Genomic DNA, 22,191 nt, shown 5'->3' on the forward strand with positions numbered 1-22,191 from the left:
CATGCTAGAGACAATATATAAATGGCTGAAGATGATTATCCATGCTAGAGAAAATATATAAATGGCTGAAGATGATTCTCCATGCTAGAGACAATATATAAATGGCTGAAGATGATTCTCCATGCTAGAGACAATATATAAATGGCTGAAGATGATTCTCCATGCTAGAGACAATATATAAATGGCTGAAGATGATTATCCATGCTAGAGACAATATATACAGGAGGTGCAGACCAGTACAGTACAACCCTTCAGACAGTAACTATATATTGGACACACTTACATAATAATAACATTGAGAATTAATGAGACAGAGAGATGAAGTGTGCATTCTGACCAGACAGAATCAACCAGATTGACAAGAAGTACTGCATGTATAATCATAGCTGTCATGGAAAGCGTAGAAAAGATGCCTTTGGCAGTCCGTTCATATCGATGAGAGTAGTGTTCTAATGGTGCCAATTCAAAGAAAGTTTCACCTGAGCACATTTCCATCTTTATTTAACTAGGCATGTAAATTATGAACAAACTCTTATTTTCTATGATGGCCTAGGAACAGTGGGTTAACTGCCTTGTTCAGGGGAAGAATGACAGATTTTTACCTTGTCAGCTCAAAGATTCGATCTTGCAACCATCCGGTTCCTAGTCCAACGCTCTAACCACTAGGCTACCTGCCGCACCATTAAGTGATGACATGGGTGAACGTCAAAGAGCTATCGATCTATAGCAAACAAACTAATGTCACTGGTGCTCATTATATGACAGTCTGGTATGGTAATCTGAGCTGGTGGAGAGCATCCTCATATCCATTATGACAGTCTGGTATGGTAATCTGAGCTGGTGGAGAGCATCCTCATATCCATTATGACAGTCTGTTATGGTAATCTGAGCTGGTGGAGAGCATCCTCATATCCATTATGACAGTCTGTTATGGTAATCTGAGCTGGTGGAGAGCATCCTCATATTCATTATGATAGTCTGGTATGGTAATCTGAGCTGGTGGAGAGCATCCTCATATCCATTATGACAGTCTGTTATGGTAATCTGAGCTGGTGGAGAGCATCCTCATATCCATTATGACAGTCTGCTATGGTAATCTGAGCTGGTGGAGAGCATCCTCATATCCATTATGACAGTCTGGTATGGTAATCTGAGCTGGTGGAGAGCATCCTCATATCCATTATGACAGTCTGGTATGGTAATCCTAGCTGGTGAAGAGCATCCTCATATCCATTATGACAGTCTGGTATGGTAATCTGAGCTGGTGGAGAGCATCCTCATATCCATTATGACAGTCTGGTATGGTAATCTGAGCTGGTGGAGAGCATCCTCATATCCATTATGACAGTCTGGTATGGTAATCTGAGCTGGTGGAGAGCATCCTCATATTCATTATAACAGTCTGGTATGGTAATCTGAGCTGGTAGAGAGCATCCTCATATTCATTATGACAGTCTGGTATGGTAATCTGAGCTGGTGGAGAGCATCCTCATAATCATTATGACAGTCTGGTATGGTAATCTGAGCTGGTGGAGAGTGTCCTCATATTCATTATGACAGTCTGGTATGGTAATCTGAGTTGGTGGAGAGCATCCTCATATTCATTATGACAGTCTGGTATGGTAATCTGAGCTGGTGGAGAGCATCCTCATATTCATTATGACAGTCTGGTATGGTAATCTGAGAGTGAGGAGCAAAAGAAAACTGACCTGAATAGTAAACACAGCCAGCAAAGTAATTGGTCAACCACAGGCACATTTGAGCAGTCTGTTCCGCAAGGCAAACAAAAAGAAGGCCCTGGCTGTCATTGGCGAACTCTCACACCCTCTCTACACCTTCAGTTCAAGAGGCTTCCTTCTGGCTGGCGCTTCATGGCCAAGAAGAACGTGTTCAAACATGAATTTGTTCCTTACTAAATGCAAAGTAAATTGTGTACTTATCTATCCAGTGCAGTTGGAACAGTGGTTGTTTGTGAGTGAATGTATTAATGTCATCTATGTTGTTAGTGTACTGTATGCAACATGATGGACTGACTGGTTAAAATGTGTATGATGTGAGAATGTATGTACATGTGATCCTTTTAATGGAAGCTGATGCCAAATAAAAGTTTCCATCCTGGAAGGACAATGAAGTTTTATTCTATTCGATTCTATAACACAGCAGAACTGGGCTCAAATGCTATTTGAAATCTTTCAAATACATTGAGCGTTTGCACTAGCTTGCCTGGAGTGACAGATGGGCAGAGTTTGTGGTTTTGGTCCATAAAACCACGCAAGCTCAATCAGGCACATACAGTATGAAGTATTTTAAATTATTTTAAAAACTGTTTGAATCCACGGTCAGTAACTTCAAGGGATAGCGAGCAATAATGACATACAGCAGCATACAGCATGCTCTCTCCTCTCCTGCTGTGTGGCCTCTTTCTGATAGACAAAATAAGTTAAGGGGATATGGTGGTTAGGTATAAGTATAGGGGGTATACAACAGCAAGGGTTTAGCAGCTTGTGTGTGGCCCTGGTTGTTAGATAGAGTGACAGACGGAGGCAGACATGTTGTTTTTTTCCAGAGAGAGAGAGAGACAGAAGGAGAAAGAGACAGAGACAGAGAGAGGGGTTAGAGAGAGAGAGAGAGAGAGAGAGAGAGAGAGAGAGAGAGAGAGAGGGGGAGAGAGAGAGAGAGAGAGAGAGAGAGGGAGGGAGGGGCAGGAAGAGCAGAGAGAGGGGAGAGAGAGAGAGAGAGAGGGAGGTGGGGGGGGGGGGGCAGGAAGAGCGGAGAGAGGGAGAGGGGGGGAAAGGAAACAAGAAGGAACACCTGCTCCCTATCGAGATACTGGTGTGAGATTCCAAAGCTGGAAATACAGACATATACCCCCCCACACTCCAGGAAGGGGAAAACATTTATACTATATGAATACAATGATTCATATGTAGGAGGATAAAACTGTCATTTATAAGGCCTTAGTAGAGTAGCTGGTAAGCTTCAAATCTTGGTGAGTTTACGCGTGGAAAAGTGGACTATATACTGTTTATAACACTTAAATCCATATTTAGAGAGCCAATGGCAATGCGAGGTAGATTCTGACAGCCTTGTCTCTGTCTCAGTCTCCGGTAGGGCTATTTAAAGCCTCATACACACAGCTCCCTGGCTCCAAAACAGACCTGGCTTCTGGGTTCACTACACTACACTTAATGATGACATCAGACAACACAACGTGTCGTATTGTGGGAATTGTGAGAATTTGCCTTAATTGTTTTGCCAGTTTAATTAAATATGGCATGGACCAGGTTGAGTGTTTAAACTACTAAAAGCTTGGAGGGTGCCTGGGGGTCAATTCAATTTCAATTCAGGAAGTAAACTGAACTGAATGAATTTAAATGGAATTAACATCAACCCTGGATTTCCGTATACAATTTAGAGGTAAATCCCTGTCTCTGTGACAAGAAGACACTCAGACAGACATGCCTGATGCCTTCCATCCCAGTGGTTTATGGGAACGACTGCTGAAAGCAGAACAAAGCTCCCCAAACACTGCTGTGTTGACCCAGGGAAATGCCACTATGTGAGGAGTGAGTGCCATGTAAAGACAATAAATAATCTGCTGCAGAGTCTGTCCAGTGTCCAGGACACAGAAAGGTCTCCATTTGCACCCTGAATAGGCTTCCAAAATGGGACCCAATGCCCTATATAGTGCACTTTCTTTGACCAGGGGCCACAGGTATTAGTGGACTATATATGGAATAGGGAGCCATTTCAGGCGCTACCTCTTCAGCCAAGGGGGCAGTATTTTGAGGTTTGGATGACAAGCGTGTCCAAAGAAACTGCCGGTTACTCAGGCCCAGAAGCTGGGATATGTACATGCATAGTGGTATTGGATAGGAAACACTCTAAGGTTTCCAAAACTGTTAACATAATGTCTGTGAGTATAACATAACTGATATGGCAGGTGAAAACCTGAGGAAAATCCATCCAGAAAGTGGGATTTTTTTGATGTGAGTGGTTTTCCATTGAAAGCCTATTGACCATATAAGGGGTTAAGAACCAGATTGCAGTTCCTATGGCTTCCACTAGATGTCAACATTCTTTAGACATGGTTTCAGGCTTGTTTTCTGAAAAATGAAGAAGAATGAGACCCTTTGGTAAGTGGACTATAGAATCATGCAGTACTGGTTTACGCGCGTGACAGTGTGCGCACTCTTCATTGTTTTTCCTTTCTATTGAATACACTATTGTCCGGTTGAAATATTATTAATTATTTCGATAATTGACAACCTGAGGATTAATTCTAAACATAGTTTGACATGTTTCGACAAACTTTACCAGTATTATTAGGATGTATACATCTGCACAGAGTTTTTGGGATATAAAGAGAGACTTTATATAACAAAATGACCATTTATTGTGTAGCTTGGACCCTTGTGATTGCAATCAGATGAATATCTTCAAAGGTAAGTGATTAATGTTATCGCTATTTCTGACTTTCGTGACTTCTCTGTTTGGTTGGAAAATGTTTGTATGCTTTTGTAAGCGGGGCGCTGTCCTCAGATAATCGCATGGTATCCATTCGCCGTAAAGCCTTTTTGAAATCTGACAAAGCGGCTGGATTAACAAGAAGTTAAGCTTTTAACTGATGAATAACACTTGTATTTTCATGAATGTTTATTATTACTATTTCTGTCATTAGAATTTGGCGCTCTGCAATTTCAGCGGGTGTTGTCGAGCGACCCACCTTGGCATCAGCATTCTTCCTACCTTGGCGTCAGCTTTCTTCCCACCTTTGCATCAGCATTCTTCCCACCTTGGCATCAGCATTCTTCCCACCTTGGCGTCAGCTTTCTTCCCACCTTGGCGTCAGCATTCTTCCTACCTTGGCATCAGCATTCTTCCCACCTTGGCGTCAGCTTTCTTCCCACCTTGGCATCAGCATTCTTCCCACCTTGGCATCAGCATTCTTCCCACCTTGGCATCAGCATTCTTCCCACCTTGGCGTTAGCTTTCTTCCCACCTTGGCATCAGCATTCTTCCCACCTTGGCGTCAGCTTTCTTCCCACCTTGGCATCAGCATTCTTCCCACCTTGGCGTCAGCATTCTTCCCACCTTGGCATCAGCATTCTTCCCACCTTGGCATCAGCATTCTTCCCACCTTGGCGTCAGCTTTCTTCCCACCTTGGCGTCAGCATTCTTCCTACCTTGGCATCAGCATTCTTCCCACCTTGGCGTCAGCTTTCTTCCCACCTTGGCATCAGCATTCTTCCCACCTTGGCATCAGCATTCTTCCCACCTTGGCATCAGCATTCTTCCCACCTTGGCGTCAGCTTTCTTCCCACCTTGGCATCAGCATTCTTCCCACCTTGGCGTCAGCTGTCTTCCCACCTTGGCGTCAGCATTCTTCCCACCTTGGCATCAGCATTCTTCCCACCTTGGCATCAGCTTTCTTCCCACCTTGGCGTCAGCTTTCTTCCCACCTTGGCATCAGCATTCTTCCCACCTTGGCGTCAGATTTCTTCCCACCTTGGCATCAGCATTCTTCCCACCTTGGCATCAGCATTCTTCCCACCTTGGCATCAGCATTATTCCCACCTTGGCATCAGCATTCTTCCCACCTTGGCATCAGCATTCTTCCCACCTTGGCGTCAGCTTTCTTCCCACCTTGGCGTCAGCTTTCTTCCCACCTTGGCATCAGCATTCTTCCCACCTTGGCATCAGCATTCTTCCCACCTTGGCATCAGCATTCTTTCCACCTTGGCGTCAGCTTTCTTCCCACCTTGGCATCAGCATTCTTCCCACCTTGGCGTCAGCTTTCTTCCCACCTTGGCATCAGCATTCTTCCCACCTTGGCGTCAGCTTTCTTCCCACCTTGGCATCAGCATTCTTCCCACCTTGGCATCAGCATTCTTCCCACCTTGGCATCAGCATTCTTCCCACCTTGGCGTCAGCTTTCTTCCCACCTTGGCGTCAGCTTTCTTCCCACCTTGGTGTCAGCATTCTTCCCACCTTGGCATCAGCATTCTTCCCACCTTGGCGTCAGCATTCTTCCCACCTTGGCATCAGCATTCTTCCCACCTTGGCATCAGCATTCTTCCCACCTTGGCGTCAGCTTTCTTCCCACCTTGGCGTCAGCTTTCTTCCCACCTTGGCGTCAGCATTCTTCCCACCTTGGCATCAGCATTCTTCCCACCTTGGCATCAGCATTCTTCCCACCTTGGCGTCAGCTTTCTTCCCACCTTGGCATCAGCATTCTTCCCACCTTGGCATCAGCTTTCTTCCCACCTTGGCATCAGCCTTCTTCCCACCTTGGCGTCAGCCTTCTTCCCACCTTGGCATCAGCATTCTTCCCACCTTGGCATCAGCATTCTTCCCACCTTGGCATCAGCATTCTTCCCACCTTGGCGTCAGCATTCTTCCCACCAGAAACAGTTCTGAAGAGTCCGTGCATATATTATGACAACATTTTGTGATGTTTTAGTTCGTTTTGGACTTCGGTAAGTTTTTTTGGAGTTGTTCGAGGACACACATTTTTTTCTTAATGCAAGCAGAAGTCTGTAGCCGAAGTCTACGCCCCTTCACCCGTGATAGGTCAATAGTTGGGATTCTTCAGTAAAGTCTTTGTTGTCATTCAACGATGACTCGTTTTCATGCATATTTGTTCATTGAGAAATACTGCAACAAACATAGTCAGATGTAAAATTGCACGACTAATATCTCCTCTTCAAAAATGTCAAAATTAAAGACAGATTTCTTGAGTTATCTTAGATTCATTCTGACTATTTTGAGGAAGTGTATTCTGGCTATGGAGTCTCAAAATGGACAAACAGTACTACTGACGGATTTTTCTAGTTTTTCAAGAGAATGTCTTTTAAGGGAGTATGCGAGCCGAGCTGAAGCATGCTGACAACTGCAGAGTGGAAGCATAGAGTACTTTTCACTTGGCAAACACGACAAAATCCACTTAACACTTGTTTATAATCTCCATAAGGAAAGGGAGGCAATTTTCCTAACTTTATACTGTTTCATGACAACTGCCAGAGTGTGATTTCGTTAGCAGCTACATTTACAGTACAGTGTTATTATTTACATGGCTAATTGTCAAGCCACTTAGCGAATCAATTAGCTGCAACATAACAACTCCAACAACATGTTTCCTCCAATAAGCTATACTGAACTGAACTCCGGTGTGAATATGTTGAACCCAATGGCCCTTGTACAACGAACACGTCTTTGAATAAATATTGTCCTACAACACAAGGAAAGGCATTGATAGATCACGGGGAAATACTACCCTAAATACAACGACACAAAGCTAAACCTTTGGTATATGGAAAGTACATCTAAATCATGCAGAATAAACACAAGGGCACAAAGACTACTATCACATAATAACAAAGAAAGACACAGACCATGTGAACTAGCAAAACAACAACATATTTTTCAGTCAGACCTGGAAGCATTTTATGGACCTGTGGCCTGAGATGCATCCTCTATAATAAACACGACTGACACTTTGGCAGCTATATGGTCTGTCTCTCTGCTCAGTAGCTCTGTTCAGATGTCAACATAGAGTAGAGCAGAGTAGAGGTAGTTACTAATCTAACATACAACACAAGGGAAAGGGGAGATTGGGTTTTATCGCTGAGACTGGGACTTGTATTTCCACTTGTATATCAAAACATCCAAGACAGTGAAAGTAGCCAACCATGTGAGCATAACACCAGGGTAGGCTACATTCCTTGATTAGCTAGTTATATGCTAATAAGCGTTCAGAAATTCTCTGAATGAAATTAATAAGAGATACATGAGAAATGAATGTGCGAGTTCCTCAGTAATACTTGTGTTCTGTTTCTGCATGTTCCTCTCTGAGTGTCAAACCGCCAACATCGTTCTCCAACATGAATGAGTTATTGATCTGGGTCCAATTGCTGTTCCTCTTGGCAACCTCCCACCTCTAACACCTGTATCCAGATTATGACTTCATTACATAGGCATTGGATTGATAAATCAGATCCAAATAGCCATCAGCACTTGAGCTAGCAGATAAACACTTTCCAAGTCCCGAGGCTCATTATTCTATCACACATTGCTATTCCACTATTGCCTGCTTCACCTTATTGGGACAAGCTGAGCCAAACCAAGCTGAGCTATACTGGGCTGGCCTGGTTACACATCCACCGTATTTGCTGGCACCATGCTGCAAAGGACAATGTAAAAAGCCAGCACAGTTTATTTCAGTTCAGCCCTATTATTGTAAACCAGGCATCGGTCTCTGTGTGGTTCCAATACAAAGGGTAAGCTAAGTAGTACCACGACAGCTTGTCAACACTCAGAATTGGTCACAGAGTCAAGAGTTCATTGCACACAAATGTAAAGATTGACTTAGCCCACAAGACAACTAGCAGACAAAGGGCTGTGAGTAAACTTCCAGACGGCTTTATTGGTTTGCCCTTTTCCTGTCGCAGGGTACACTGCAGATGTGGGGAGAGCTAAACACACACACTCACTCACACAGACAGGCCAAAAGTCCTACCAGACACTGATCACCCAACAAGGGATCATTTTACATTAAGCTGCCTGCCTTTATACCAGGTAGCTACTGACTTGACCTCTGTTTTGGTAACCGGGATGTTATCGCTCAGCTACATACAGTACTACAGATGACGTACATGAATTGAAGACAGAAAAATTGCCAAAGTCAGATGAGTTATTATCGTGTATTTACTATGTAGTGGTAACATGTTATTATACACACACAACAAAAAACATTATTACATGGTGCTATATATGTGTAACTTCATGTTAAAAGTGTATTTTCCAACCAAATGGGATATACATTAGCCATCCACAGCCACATTTGAGGGAGGCTGATTACCAAAGAGGAGTCATGTTGAAAGTGGTTCAGCGCTGTGTAGGTTGTTTCACATGACCTGACCCACATGGTGTAACTTAGATGCCTGCGATTCAAACTGAATTCCTACGCTGCTCTATCGTTCTCTGCATACTTCAGTCTGAGACTGCCGGCATTGAAGTTGTTTGTGGTGTCGTCAAAATGAGGGGTGTTGTACAAGACAAAGTCTGGGAGGTACTCAGATCCAGAATCACTGCGGATAAGAAACTAAAGTCTGTGGGTGTGGCATAACGTTTGGCAGGAGCAAAGAGTCTGGGTAACCAGGCAAGTAACTTGATCCTTCTCAGGTCCATTCATTCACACTCAGACTTCACTTCTCCCACCACAGACACTATGTAGTGGCCGTCCATGGCAGGGTATTCACCACAGACACTGTGTAGTGGCCGTCTATGGCAGGGTATTCACCACAGACACTGTGTAGTGGTCATCTATGGCAGGGTATTCACCACAGACACTGTGTAGTGGTCGTCCATGGCACAGACACTGTGTAGTGGTCGTCTATGGCAGGGTATTCACCGCAGACACTGTGTAGTGGTCGTCCATGGCAGGGTACTCACCACAGACACTGTGTAGTGTCCGTCTATGGCAGGGTATTCACCACAAACACTGTGTAGTGAACATATATGGCAGGGTATTCACCACAGACACTGTTTATTGGCCGCCTATGGCAGGGTATTCACCCCAGACACTGTTTAGTGGCCGTCTATGGCAGGGTATTCACCACAGACACTGTGTAGTGGTCGTCCATGGCAGGGTATTCACCACAGAGACTGTGTAGTGGTCGTCCATGGCAGGGTATTCACCACAGACACTGTGTAGTGGCCGTCTATGGCAGGGTATTCACCACAGACACTGTGTAGTGGCCGTCTATGGCAGGGTATTCACCACAGACACTGTGTAGTGGCCGTCTATGGCAGGGTATTCACCACAGACACTGTGTAGTGAACATATATGGCAGGGTATTCACCACAGCCACTGTTTATTGGCCGCCTATGGCAGGGTATTCACCCCAGACACTGTTTAGTGGCCGTCTATGGCAGGGTATTCACCACAGACACTGTAGTGGCCGTTTGTGGCAGGGTATTCGCCCCCCAGACACTGTTTAGTGGACGTCTATGGCAGGGTATTCACCAGAGACACTGAAGTGGCCATTTATGGCAGGGTATTCACCACAGACACTGTCTAATGGCCGTCAATGGCAGGGTATTCACCACAGACACTGTTTATTGGCTGTCTATGGCAGGGTATTCACCCCAGACACTGTGTAATGGCCGTCTATGACAGGGTATTCACCACAGACACTGTGTAATGGCCGTCTATGGTAGGGTATTCACCCCAGACACTGAAGTGGTAGTTTATGGTAGGGTATTCACCACAGGTACTGTTTAGTGGTCGTCTATGGCAGGGTATACACCACAGACACTGTAGTGGCCGTTTATGGCAGGGTATCCACCCCAGACACTGTTTAGTGGCCGTCTATTGCAGGGTATTCACCACAGACACTGTAGTGGCCGTTCATGGCAGGGTATTCACCCCAGACACTGTGTAGTGGCCGTCCATGGCAGGGTATTCACCACAGACACTGTGTAGTGGCCGTCTATGGCAGAGTTTTCACCGCAGACACTGTGTAGTGGTCGTCTATGGCAGGGTATTCACCACAGACACTGTGTAGTGGCCGTCCATGTCAGGGTATTCACCACAGACACTGTGTAGTGGCCGTCCATGTCAGGGTATTCACCACAGACACTGTGTAGTGGCCGTCCATGTCAGGGTATTCACCACAGACACTGTGTAGTGGCCGTCTATGGCAGGGTATTCACCATAGACACTGTGTAGTGGCCGTCTATGGCAGGGTATTCACCACAGACACTGTGTAGTGGCCGTCCATGGCAGGGTATTCACCACAGACACTGTGTAGTGGCTGTCCATGGCAGGGTATTCACCACAGACACTGTGTAGTGGCCGTCCATGGCAGGGTATTCACCACAGACACTGTGTAGTGGCCGTCTATGGCAGGGTATTCACCACAGACACTGTGTAGTGGCCGTCCATGGCAGGGTATTCACCACAGACACTGTGTAGTGGCCGTCTATGGCAGGGTATTCACCACAGACACTGTGTAGTGGTCATCTATGGCAGGGTATTCACCACAGACACTGTGTAGTGGTCGTCCATGGCAGGGTATTCACCACAGACACTGTGTAGTGGTCGTCTATGGCAGGGTATTCACCGCAGACACTGTGTAGTGGTCGTCCATGGCAGGGTATTCACCACAGACACTGTGTAGTGTCCGTCTATGGCAGGGTATTCACCACAGACACTGTGTAGTGAACATATATGGCAGGGTATTCACCACAGACACTGTTTATTGGCCGCCTATGGCAGGGTATTCACCCCAGACACTGTTTAGTGGCCGTCTATGGCAGGGTATTCACCACAGAGACTGTGTAGTGGTCATCTATGGCAGGGTATTCACCACAGACACTGTGTAGTGGTTGTCCATGGCAGGGTATTCACCACAGACACTGTGTAGTGGCCGTCTATGGCAGGGTATTCACCACAGACACTGTGTAGTGGCCGTCTATGGCAGGGTATTCACCACAGACACTGTGTAGTGGCCGTCCATGGCAGGGTATTCACCACAGACACTGTGTAGTGGCCGTCCATGGCAGGGTATTCACCACAGACACTGTGTAGTGGCCGTCCATGGCAGGGTATTCACCACAGACACTGTGTAGTGGCCGTCTATGGCAAGGTATTCACCATAGACACTGTGTAGTGGCCGTCCATGGCAGGGTATTCACCACAGACACTGTGTAGTGGCCGTCTATGGCAGGGTATTCACCACAGACACTGTGTAGTGGTCATCTATGGCAGGGTATTCACCACAGACACTGTGTAGTGGTCGTCCATGGCACAGACACTGTGTAGTGGTCGTCTATGGCAGGGTATTCACCGCAGACACTGTGTAGTGGTCGTCCATGGCAGGGTACTCACCACAGACACTGTGTAGTGTCCGTCTATGGCAGGGTATTCACCACAAACACTGTGTAGTGAACATATATGGCAGGGTATTCACCACAGACACTGTTTATTGGCCGCCTATGGCAGGGTATTCACCCCAGACACTGTTTAGTGGCCGTCTATGGCAGGGTATTCACCACAGACACTGTGTAGTGGTCGTCCATGGCAGGGTATTCACCACAGAGACTGTGTAGTGGTCGTCTATGGCAGGGTATTCACCACAGACACTGTGTAGTGGTCGTCCATGGCAGGGTATTCACCACATACACTGTGTAGTGGCCGTCTATGGCAGGGTATTCACCACAGACACTGTGTAGTGGCCGTCTATGGCAGGGTATTCACCACAGACACTGTGTAGTGGCCGTCTATGGCAGGGTATTCACCACAGACACTGTGTAGTGAACATATATGGCAGGGTATTCACCACAGCCACTGTTTATTGGCCGCCTATGGCAGGGTATTCACCCCAGACACTGTTTAGTGGCCGTCTATGGCAGGGTATTCACCACAGACACTGTAGTGGCCGTTTGTGGCAGGGTATTCGCCCCCCAGACACTGTTTTAGTGGACGTCTATGGCAGGGTATTCACCAGAGACACTGAAGTGGCCATTTATGGCAGGGTATTCACCACAGACACTGTCTAATGGCCGTCAATGGCAGGGTATTCACCACAGACACTGTTTATTGGCTGTCTATGGCAGGGTATTCACCCCAGACACTGTGTAATGGCCGTCTATGACAGGGTATTCACCACAGACACTGTGTAATGGCCGTCTATGGTAGGGTATTCACCCCAGACACTGAAGTGGTAGTTTATGGTAGGGTATTCACCACAGGTACTGTTTAGTGGTCGTCTATGGCAGGGTATACACCACAGACACTGTAGTGGCCGTTTATGGCAGGGTATCCACCCCAGACACTGTTTAGTGGCCGTCTATTGCAGGGTATTCACCACAGACACTGTAGTGGCCGTTCATGGCAGGGTATTCACCCCAGACACTGTGTAGTGGCCGTCCATGGCAGGGTATTCACCACAGACACTGTGTAGTGGCCGTCCATGGCAGGGTATTCACCACAGACACTGTGTAGTGGCCGTCCATGGCAGGGTATTCACCACAGACACTGTGTAGTGGTCGTCCATGGCAGGTTATTCACCACAGACACTGTGTAGTGGCCGTCTATGGCAGGGTATTCACCACAGACACTGTGTAGTGGCCGTCCATGGCAGGGTATTCACCACAGACACTGTGTAGTGGCCGTCTATGGCAGGGTATTCACCACAGACACTGTGTAGTGGTCATCTATGGCAGGGTATTCACCACAGACACTGTGTAGTGGTCGTCCATGGCAGGGTATTCACCACAGACACTGTGTAGTGGTCGTCTATGGCAGGGTATTCACCGCAGACACTGTGTAGTGGTCGTCCATGGCAGGGTATTCACCACAGACACTGTTTAGTGGCCGTCTATGGCAGGGTATTCACCACAGACACTGTGTAGTGGTCGTCCATGGCAGGGTATTCACCACAGAGACTGTGTAGTGGTCATCTATGGCAGGGTATTCACCACAGACACTGTGTAGTGGTCGTCCATGGCAGGGTATTCACCACAGACACTGTGTAGTGGCCGTCTATGGCAGGGTATTCACCACAGACACTGTGTGGTGGCCGTCTATGGCAGGGTATTCACCACAGACACTGTGTAGTGGCCGTCCATGGCAGGGTATTCACCACAGACACTGTGTAGTGGCCGTCCATGGCAGGGTATTCACCACAGACACTGTGTAGTGGCCGTCCATGGCAGGGTATTCACCACAGACACTGTGTAGTGGCCGTCTATGGCAGGGTATTCACCATAGACACTGTGTAGTGGCCGTCCATGGCAGGGTATTCACCACAGACACTGTGAGGTGGCCGTCTATGGCAGGGTATTCACCAAAGACACTGTGTAGTGGTCATCTATGGCAGGGTATTCACCACAGACACTGTGTAGTGGTCGTCCATGGCAGGGTATTCACCACAGACACTGTGTAGTGGTCGTCTATGGCAGGGTATTCACCGCAGACACTGTGTAGTGGTCGTCCATGGCAGGGTACTCACCACAGACACTGTGTAGTGTCCGTCTATGGCAGGGTATTCACCACAGACACTGTGTAGTGAACATATATGGCAGGGTATTCACCACAGACACTGTTTATTGGCCGCCTATGGCAGGGTATTCACCCCAGACACTGTTTAGTGGCCGTCTATGGCAGGGTATTCACCACAGACACTGTGTAGTGGTCGTCCATGGCAGGGTATTCACCACAGAGACTGTGTAGTGGTCGTCTATGGCAGGGTATTCACCACAGACACTGTGTAGTGGTCGTCCATGGCAGGGTATTCACCACAGACACTGTGTAGTGGCCGTCTATGGCAGGGTATTCACCACAGACACTGTGTAGTGGCCGTCTATGGCAGGGTATTCACCACAGACACTGTGTAGTGGCCGTCTATGGCAGGGTATTCACCACAGACACTGTTTAGTGGCCGTCTATGGCAGGGTATTTACCACAGACACTGTAGTGGCCGTTTGTGGCAGGGTATTCGCCCCCCAGACACTGTTTAGTGGACGTCTATGGCAGGGTATTCACCAGAGACACTGAAGTGGCCATTTATGGCAGGGTATTCACCACAGACACTGTCTAATGGCCGTCAATGGCAGGGTATTCACCACAGACACTGTTTATTGGCTGTCTATGGCAGGGCATTCACCCCAGACACTGTGTAATGGCCATCTATGACAGGGTATTCACCACAGACACTGTGTAATGGCCGTCTATGGTAGGGTATTCACCCCAGACACTGAAGTGGTAGTTTATGGTAGGGTATTCACCACAGGTACTGTTTAGTGGTCGTCTATGGCAGGGTATACACCACAGACACTGTAGTGGCCGTTTATGGCAGGGTATTCACCCCAGACACTGTTTAGTGGCCGTCTATTGCAGGGTATTCACCACAGACACTGTAGTGGCCGTTCATGGCAGGGTATTCACCCCAGACACTGTTTAGTGGCCGTCTATGGCAGGGTATTCACCACAGACACTGTAGTGGCCGTTTATGGCAGGGTATTCACCCCAGACACTGTTTAGTGGCCGTCTATGGCAGGGTATTCACCACAGACACTGTAGTGGCCGTTTATGGCAGGGTATTCACCCCAGACACTGTTTAGTGGCCGTCTATGACAGGGTATTCACCACAGACACTGTAGTGGCCGTTTATGGCAGGGTATTCACCACAGACACTGTGTAGTGGCCGTCCATGGCAGGGTATTCACCACAGACACTGTGTAGTGGCCGTCCATGGCAGGGTATTCACCACAGACACTGTGTAGTGGCCGTCCATGGCAGGGTATTCACCACAGAGACTGTGTAGTGGTCATCTATGGCAGGGTATTCACCACAGACACTGTGTAGTGGTCGTCCAGGCAGGGTATTCACCACAGACACTGTGTAGTGGCCGTCTATGGCAGGGTATTCACCACAGACACTGTGTAGTGGCCGTCCATGGCAGGGTATTCACCACAGACACTGTTTAGTGGCCGTCCATGGCAGGGTATTCACCACAGACACTGTGTAGTGGCCGTCCATGGCAGGGTATTCACCACAGACACTGTGTAGTGGCCATCTATGGCAGGGTATTCACCACAGACACTGTGTAGTGGCCGTCCATGGCAGGGTATTCACCACAGACACTGTGTAGTGGCCGTCCATGGCAGGGTATTCACCACAGACACTGTGTAGTGGTCATCTATGGCAGGGTATTCACCACAGACACTGTGTAGTGGTCGTCCATGGCAGGGTATTCACCACAGACACTGTGTAGTGGTCGTCTATGGCAGGGTATTCACCGCAGACACTGTGTAGTGGTCGTCCATGGCAGGGTATTCACCACAGACACTGTGTAGTGTCCGTCTATGGCAGGGTATTCACCACAGACACTGTGTAGTGAACATATATGGCAGGGTATTCACCACAGACACTGTTTATTGGCCGCCTATGGCAGGGTATTCACCCCAGACACTGTTTAGTGGCCGTCTATGGCAGGGTATTCACCACAGACACTGTGTAGTGGTCGTCCATGGCAGGGTATTCACCACAGAGACTGTGTAGTGGTCATCTATGGCAGGGTATTCACCACAGACACTGTGTAGTGGCCGTCTATGGCAGGGTATTCACCACAGACACTGTGTAGTGGCCGTCTATGGCAGGGTATTCACCACAGACACTGTGTAGTGGCCGTCTATGGCAGGGTATTCACCACAGACACTGTGTAGTGGCCGTCTATGGCAGGGTATTCACCACAGACACTGTGTAGTGGCCGTCCATGGCAGGGTATTCACCACAGACACTGTGTAGTGGCCGTCCATGGCAGGGTATTCACCACAGACACTGTGTAGTGGCCGTCCATGGCAGGGTATTCACCACAGACACTGTGTAGTGGCCGTCTATGGCAGGGTATTCACCACAGACACTGTGTAGTGGCCGTCCATGGCAGGGTATTCACCACAGACACTGTGTAGTGGCCGTCTATGGCAGGGTATTCACCACAGACACTGTGTAGTGGTCATCTATGGCAGGGTATTCACCGCAGACACTGTGTAGTGGTCGTCCATGGCAGGGTATTCACCGCAGACACTGTGTAGTGGTCGTCTATGGCAGGGTATTCACCGCAGACACTGTGTAGTGGTCGTCCATGGCAGGGTACTCACCACAGACACTGTGTAGTGTCCGTCTATGGCAGGGTATTCACCACAGACACTGTGTAGTGAACATATATGGCAGGGTATTCACCACAGACACTGTTTATTGGCCGCCTATGGCAGGGTATTCACCCCAGACACTGTTTAGTGGCCGTCTATGGCAGGGTATTCACCACAGACACTGTGTAGTGGTCGTCCATGGCAGGGTATTCACCACAGAGACTGTGTAGTGGTCGTCTATGGCAGGGTATTCACCACAGACACTGTGTAGTGGTCGTCCATGGCAGGGTATTCACCACAGACAATGTGTAGTGGCCGTCTATGGCAGGGTATTCACCACAGACACTGTGTAGTGGCCGTCTATGGCAGGGTATTCACCACAGACACTGTGTAGTGAACATATATGGCAGGGTATTCACCACAGCCACTGTTTATTGGCCGCCTATGGCAGGGTATTCACCCCAGACACTGTTTAGTGGCCGTCTATGGCAGGGTATTCACCACAGACACTGTAGTGGCCGTTTGTGGCAGGGTATTCGCCCCCCAGACACTGTTTAGTGGACGTCTATTGCAGGGTATTCACCAGAGACACTGAAGTGGCCATTTATGGCAGGGTATTCACCACAGACACTGTCTAATGGCCGTCAATGGCAGGGTATTCACCACAGACACTGTTTATTGGCTGTCTATGGCAGGGTATTCACCCCAGACACTGTGTAATGGCCGTCTATGACAGGGTATTCACCACAGACACTGTGTAATGGCCGTCTATGGTAGGGTATTCACCCTAGACACTGAAGTGGTAGTTTATGGTAGGGTATTCACCACAGGTACTGTTTAGTGGTCGTCTATGGCAGGGTATACACCACAGACACTGTAGTGGCCGTTTATGGCAGGGTATTCACCCCAGACACTGTTTAGTGGCCGTCTATTGCAGGGTATTCACCACAGACACTGTAGTGGCCGTTCATGGCAGGGTATTCACCCCAGACACTGTTTAGTGGCCGTCTATGGCAGGGTATTCACCACAGACACTGTAGTGGCCGTTTATGGCAGGGTATTCACCCCAGACACTGTTTAGTGGCCGTCTATGGCAGGGTATTCACCACAGACACTGTAGTGGCCGTTTATGGCAGGGTATTCACCCCAGACACTGTTTAGTGGCCGTCTATGACAGGGTATTCACCACAGACACTGTAGTGGCCGTTTATGGCAGGGTATTCACCACAACTGTGTCGTGTATTCACCACAGGCAAGACATGGAAGTCGTAACCAGGACAATACCAAAATTGGCTATAGACCATAACAAAATCTTAATATTCAATGGTGGTTATATCTTCCTCCAAGAGAGCGGTAGCAACTGTGTAATTTTCAAGCCCTTTGTCAGGTCTATGAGAGAGTTAGGCTAGTATTCCAGGCACACAAACCACTGGCTGGCTTCAGAGTCAACCACACACATAACAGTGAGTGATTGTCAAGCTAGAAATTCTCCTCAGGAACCACCACTCTGCTCTCACTGCATGTCACTGCACCAGTGAAGCATACACTAACTCCTCTCAGTGAAAATCTTCTGTTATATACACACATCTATTACATTTCCTGGTCTACTCCATAATGGTCCCAGGTGGAATACGCACAATGCATACTTTTGGATAGATTAATGAATAATAGCCTACTCATACAAGACATTTCCAAAAAAGGCGAGTGTCTGGCTACTGGCTTTGCTCTTTTACATCATATAGGGTTTCGTTATATACAGTACCAGTCAAAAGTTGGTACACAATTACTCATTCAAGGGTTTTTCTTTATTTTTTACTATTTTCTACATTGTAGAATAATAGTGAAGCTATAAAACTATGAAATAACACATATGGAATCATGTAGTAACCGATAAAGTGTTAAACAGATAAAGGTAAGTGTTATATTCGAGATGCTTCAACGAGCCACCCTTTGGCTTGATGACAGCTTTACACACACTTGGCATTCTCTCAACCAGCTTCATGAGGTAGTCACCTGGAATGCATTTCAATTTAAACGGTGTGCCGTCTTAAAAGTTAATTTGTGGAATTTCTTTCCTTCTTAATGCGTTTGAGCCAATCAGTTGTGTTGTGACAAGGTAGGGGTGGTATACAAAAGATAGTCATATTTGGTCAAATACCAAGTCCATATTGTGGCAAAAACAGCTCAAATAAGCAAAGAGAAATGACAATCCATCATTACTTTAAGACATGAAGGTCAGTCAATGCGGAAAATGTCAAGAACTTTGAAAGTTTCTTCAAGTGCAGTCGCAAAAACCATCAAGCACTATGATTTAACTGGCTCTCATGAGGACTGCCAGAGGAAAAGAAGATCCAGAGTTACCTCTGCTGCAGAGGAAAGGACACCAATAAGAAGAAGAGGCTTGCTTGGGCCAAGAAACAAGAGCAATGGACATTAGACAGGTGAAATCTGTCCTTTGGTCCAAATTTTAGATTTTTGGTTCCAACTTTGTGATACGCAGAGTAGGTGAACAGATGATCTCTGCATGTGTAGCATGGAGGAGGAGGTGGGATGGTGTGGGGGTGCTTTGCTGGTGACACTGTCTGTGATTTATTTAGAATTCAAGGCGCACTTAGCATGGCTACCACAGCATTCTGCAGTGATACGCCATCTCATCTGGTTTGCTCTTAGTGGGACTATTATTTGTTTTTCAACAGGACAATGACCCAACACACCTCCAGGCTGTGTAAGGGCTATTTGACCAAGAAGGAGAGTGATGGAGTGCTGCATCAGATGACCTGTCCTCCACAATCACCTGACCTCAACCCAAATGAGATGGTTTGGGATGAGTTGGACTGCAGAGTGAAGGAAAAGCAGGCAACAAGTACTCAGCATATGTGGGAACTCCCTCAAGACTGTTGGAAAAGCATTCCAGGTGACTACCTCATGAAGCTGGTTGAGAGAATGCCAAGCGTGTGCAAAGCTGTCATTTTGGTTACTACATGATTCCATATGTGTTATTTCATAGTTTTGATGTCTTCACTATTATTCTGCAAAAAAAGGAAAGAAAAACCGTGGAATGAGTAGGTGTGTCCAAACTTTTGACTGGTACTGTATATATAAAGACAGCTTGGCAACGTTTCTTGCTTAATTTTGCTCTGTGGTCTTAATGCTATTATGTTTCCATGTAGATTTCTATACGGGCTCAATAGTCCCAGCCAAATGTAACAGCAAATAAACAACACGCCTAGATGTAAATATTCAATACACACATTTGGAATGTTTAGGCATAACTGCTATAGAGTATATTTTCAATCAGAGCAACCGCTGTGGTCAATTGCGCATCAGTCTGTCGGCCAGTCATCTGATTCTGTACTGGACAGGTTCGACAGAATAGTAGGAATTATTATGTTTTTGGAAACTGAACAGTTGTCCATTTTAGTCCGCGTTCCTTATCTGGAGTGTTTTTGATTCGAAACAATAGGAATTTCACTCCGACTGGATGACTGCCCTCCAGTTATACACTGTTTTTGGATGTTATAGACAATTGATTGAAAATAAAGCATTATTTTATTGCTATTATTCTGAATAAGGCATTATTTCCTTATGTTTTGTTAACATCAAGGACTGTTCTAACTTTTTGATTAGACCGGTTGTTGGTAAAAGCCTCCAAAGTCGGTCCATTGTTGCGCAATAAAACGTAGTCTCCAAACTTTACAGAACAGTTATGTGTAGTCTACGTGACAAAATGCCCCAAAAGAAGAAAAAAACTAGTAGCGGAATGATGGGAGAGAGAGGGAGAAAAGAGAGAACTTCCCTTTTCGTTCTTCAAGCAGCCAGTACCGGGTTGACAGGATTAGCTGGCAGATCAATTGTGCGCGCAGCATGACGGTTGGAGAGGTCAAAGCCACGACCGCTGGTTGTACGCGAGCGCATAACAACATTGAGCAAGATCAATGCTGAATTTAACACCCAATGAATTAATCTACCATCCATTACAAACGATCAATTCGGCCGAACAGCTTGCTTAAGTTTTTTGGCTTCACGTTTTTGGCAACCTACAATCTCTGCTTTATATAATTGCTTGCTAAGATTAGGCTGGTGCTGATCAGTGTCCTCTATAGGTTCAAGGAAAATGCCTACAAGCTAAATAAGCTCCGCTGATTCCTTTCACAGACCTGTCAGAACAGGTATACAGGTCTGGTAAAGGAAAATTGGTTAAATTGCACTTTCAAGCTGCATATCCATTTCCGTTGCATTACTTCTATTTATGTTTGTCTGCATTTTACAATCGAATCGTCTACATTAGGCTATGCATTTTTCCGTGAGGCTATTATTTCTTACTCACGTTATTGCTGTTGGAGAAACGTGTCCACTCCTTGTCCGTTGGGCTCCTAAATGCATTTGTATGCATTTGTCCAGGCAGCAGAGTTCTAAGTGAAAACAGAATTCCACGCAAGAGGATCCAGGTTCATGAGCTAGCCATTAGTTACATACAACCAAAGGAAGCGTAACTGAACGAAGAATGCCACCTCAGAATTTCCTCATTGTATGCAGTACAAGGAGCAAGCACGGCTTTCCCACTCACTCAAAACCTCTCCCCCAACTCATTTGCTTTGCGGTTTGCAGAGCGCAGTGATTATTTTCCCCCTCGACCTACGAAAGAGGCGCGCACGCAAGTAGTCTGGTGACTGTAGATAGAAATCAATGTATGACGAGAAAGAGCAGTGCGACAAAGAAATACAGTATTTAAATGTGATATTTACAGTGGCATAAGAGGAATCCGAGTTCGATGCTTTCTATTGAGTGGTCTCCAACAGACAGATAGAGAGAGAGCGCAGCCAGCTCTGTACTTAACCTCCAGGCGCAGCCTGGTCTCATAAACTAGAAGTAACATAGTAAACGTAAATCCGGCACTCTCAAATTAGTATAATATATGTTTAGTATGGTTACATAAGACAGAGAGTTACTTAACGCAAAAAGTAATTATAAAGGTTGGTTGAGTAGATGGGCGAGCGTATAACGGGAACGTCTAGCAACCCAAATGTTGAGTGTTCGAATCTCTTCACGGACAATTTTAGCTAATTAGTAACTTTGCAACTACTTGTTACTTTTTAGCTACTTTGCAACTACTTAGCATGTTAGCTAACTTTTCCCATAACCCTATCTTTAACCCTTTAACTTAACTCCTAACCCTAACCTTAACCCATATTCTAGCTAACATTAGCCACCTAGCTAATTTTAGCCACAACAAATTGGAATTTGTAACATAATGCATTTGACCAAATTTGTAACATATTGTACGAATTGCAATTTGTAACATATTGTACGAATTGCAATTTGTAACATACTGTACAAATTGCAATTAGTAACATATGATATACATTTTAATTCGTAACATATCATACGAAATGGATGATGGACATCTTCAAATTAATACATACCATACGAAACCTAACATAACATACCAATTGGAGCATCTCTGATTTAAATTGACTATGTTACATCTACCCCTGGAGGGAGGATGAATAATGTTGTTGATTCCTGAGGAGG

General features: G+C 46.4%; 1 protein-coding gene across 1 annotated transcript in view; it reads right to left on the reverse strand.

Annotated features, from left to right (window-relative positions):
- Nucleotides 1-21,470, reverse strand: part of LOC115108771 (collagen alpha-1(XXIV) chain) — a 296,583-nt gene extending 275,113 nt beyond the window's left edge. Inside the window, exon 1 of the mRNA XM_065009201.1 lies at nt 20,987-21,470. Within this exon, the coding sequence (XP_064865273.1) occupies nt 20,987-21,042 (56 nt within the window). The 5' untranslated portion in view covers nt 21,043-21,470. The remainder of the gene's footprint in view (nt 1-20,986) is intronic.
- Between the last annotated feature and the right edge of the window lie 721 nt (nt 21,471-22,191).

The sequence above is a fragment of the Oncorhynchus nerka genome, linkage group LG24 (genome assembly GCF_034236695.1).
Source record: "Oncorhynchus nerka isolate Pitt River linkage group LG24, Oner_Uvic_2.0, whole genome shotgun sequence".
NCBI classification, from domain to species: domain Eukaryota; kingdom Metazoa; phylum Chordata; class Actinopteri; order Salmoniformes; family Salmonidae; genus Oncorhynchus; species Oncorhynchus nerka.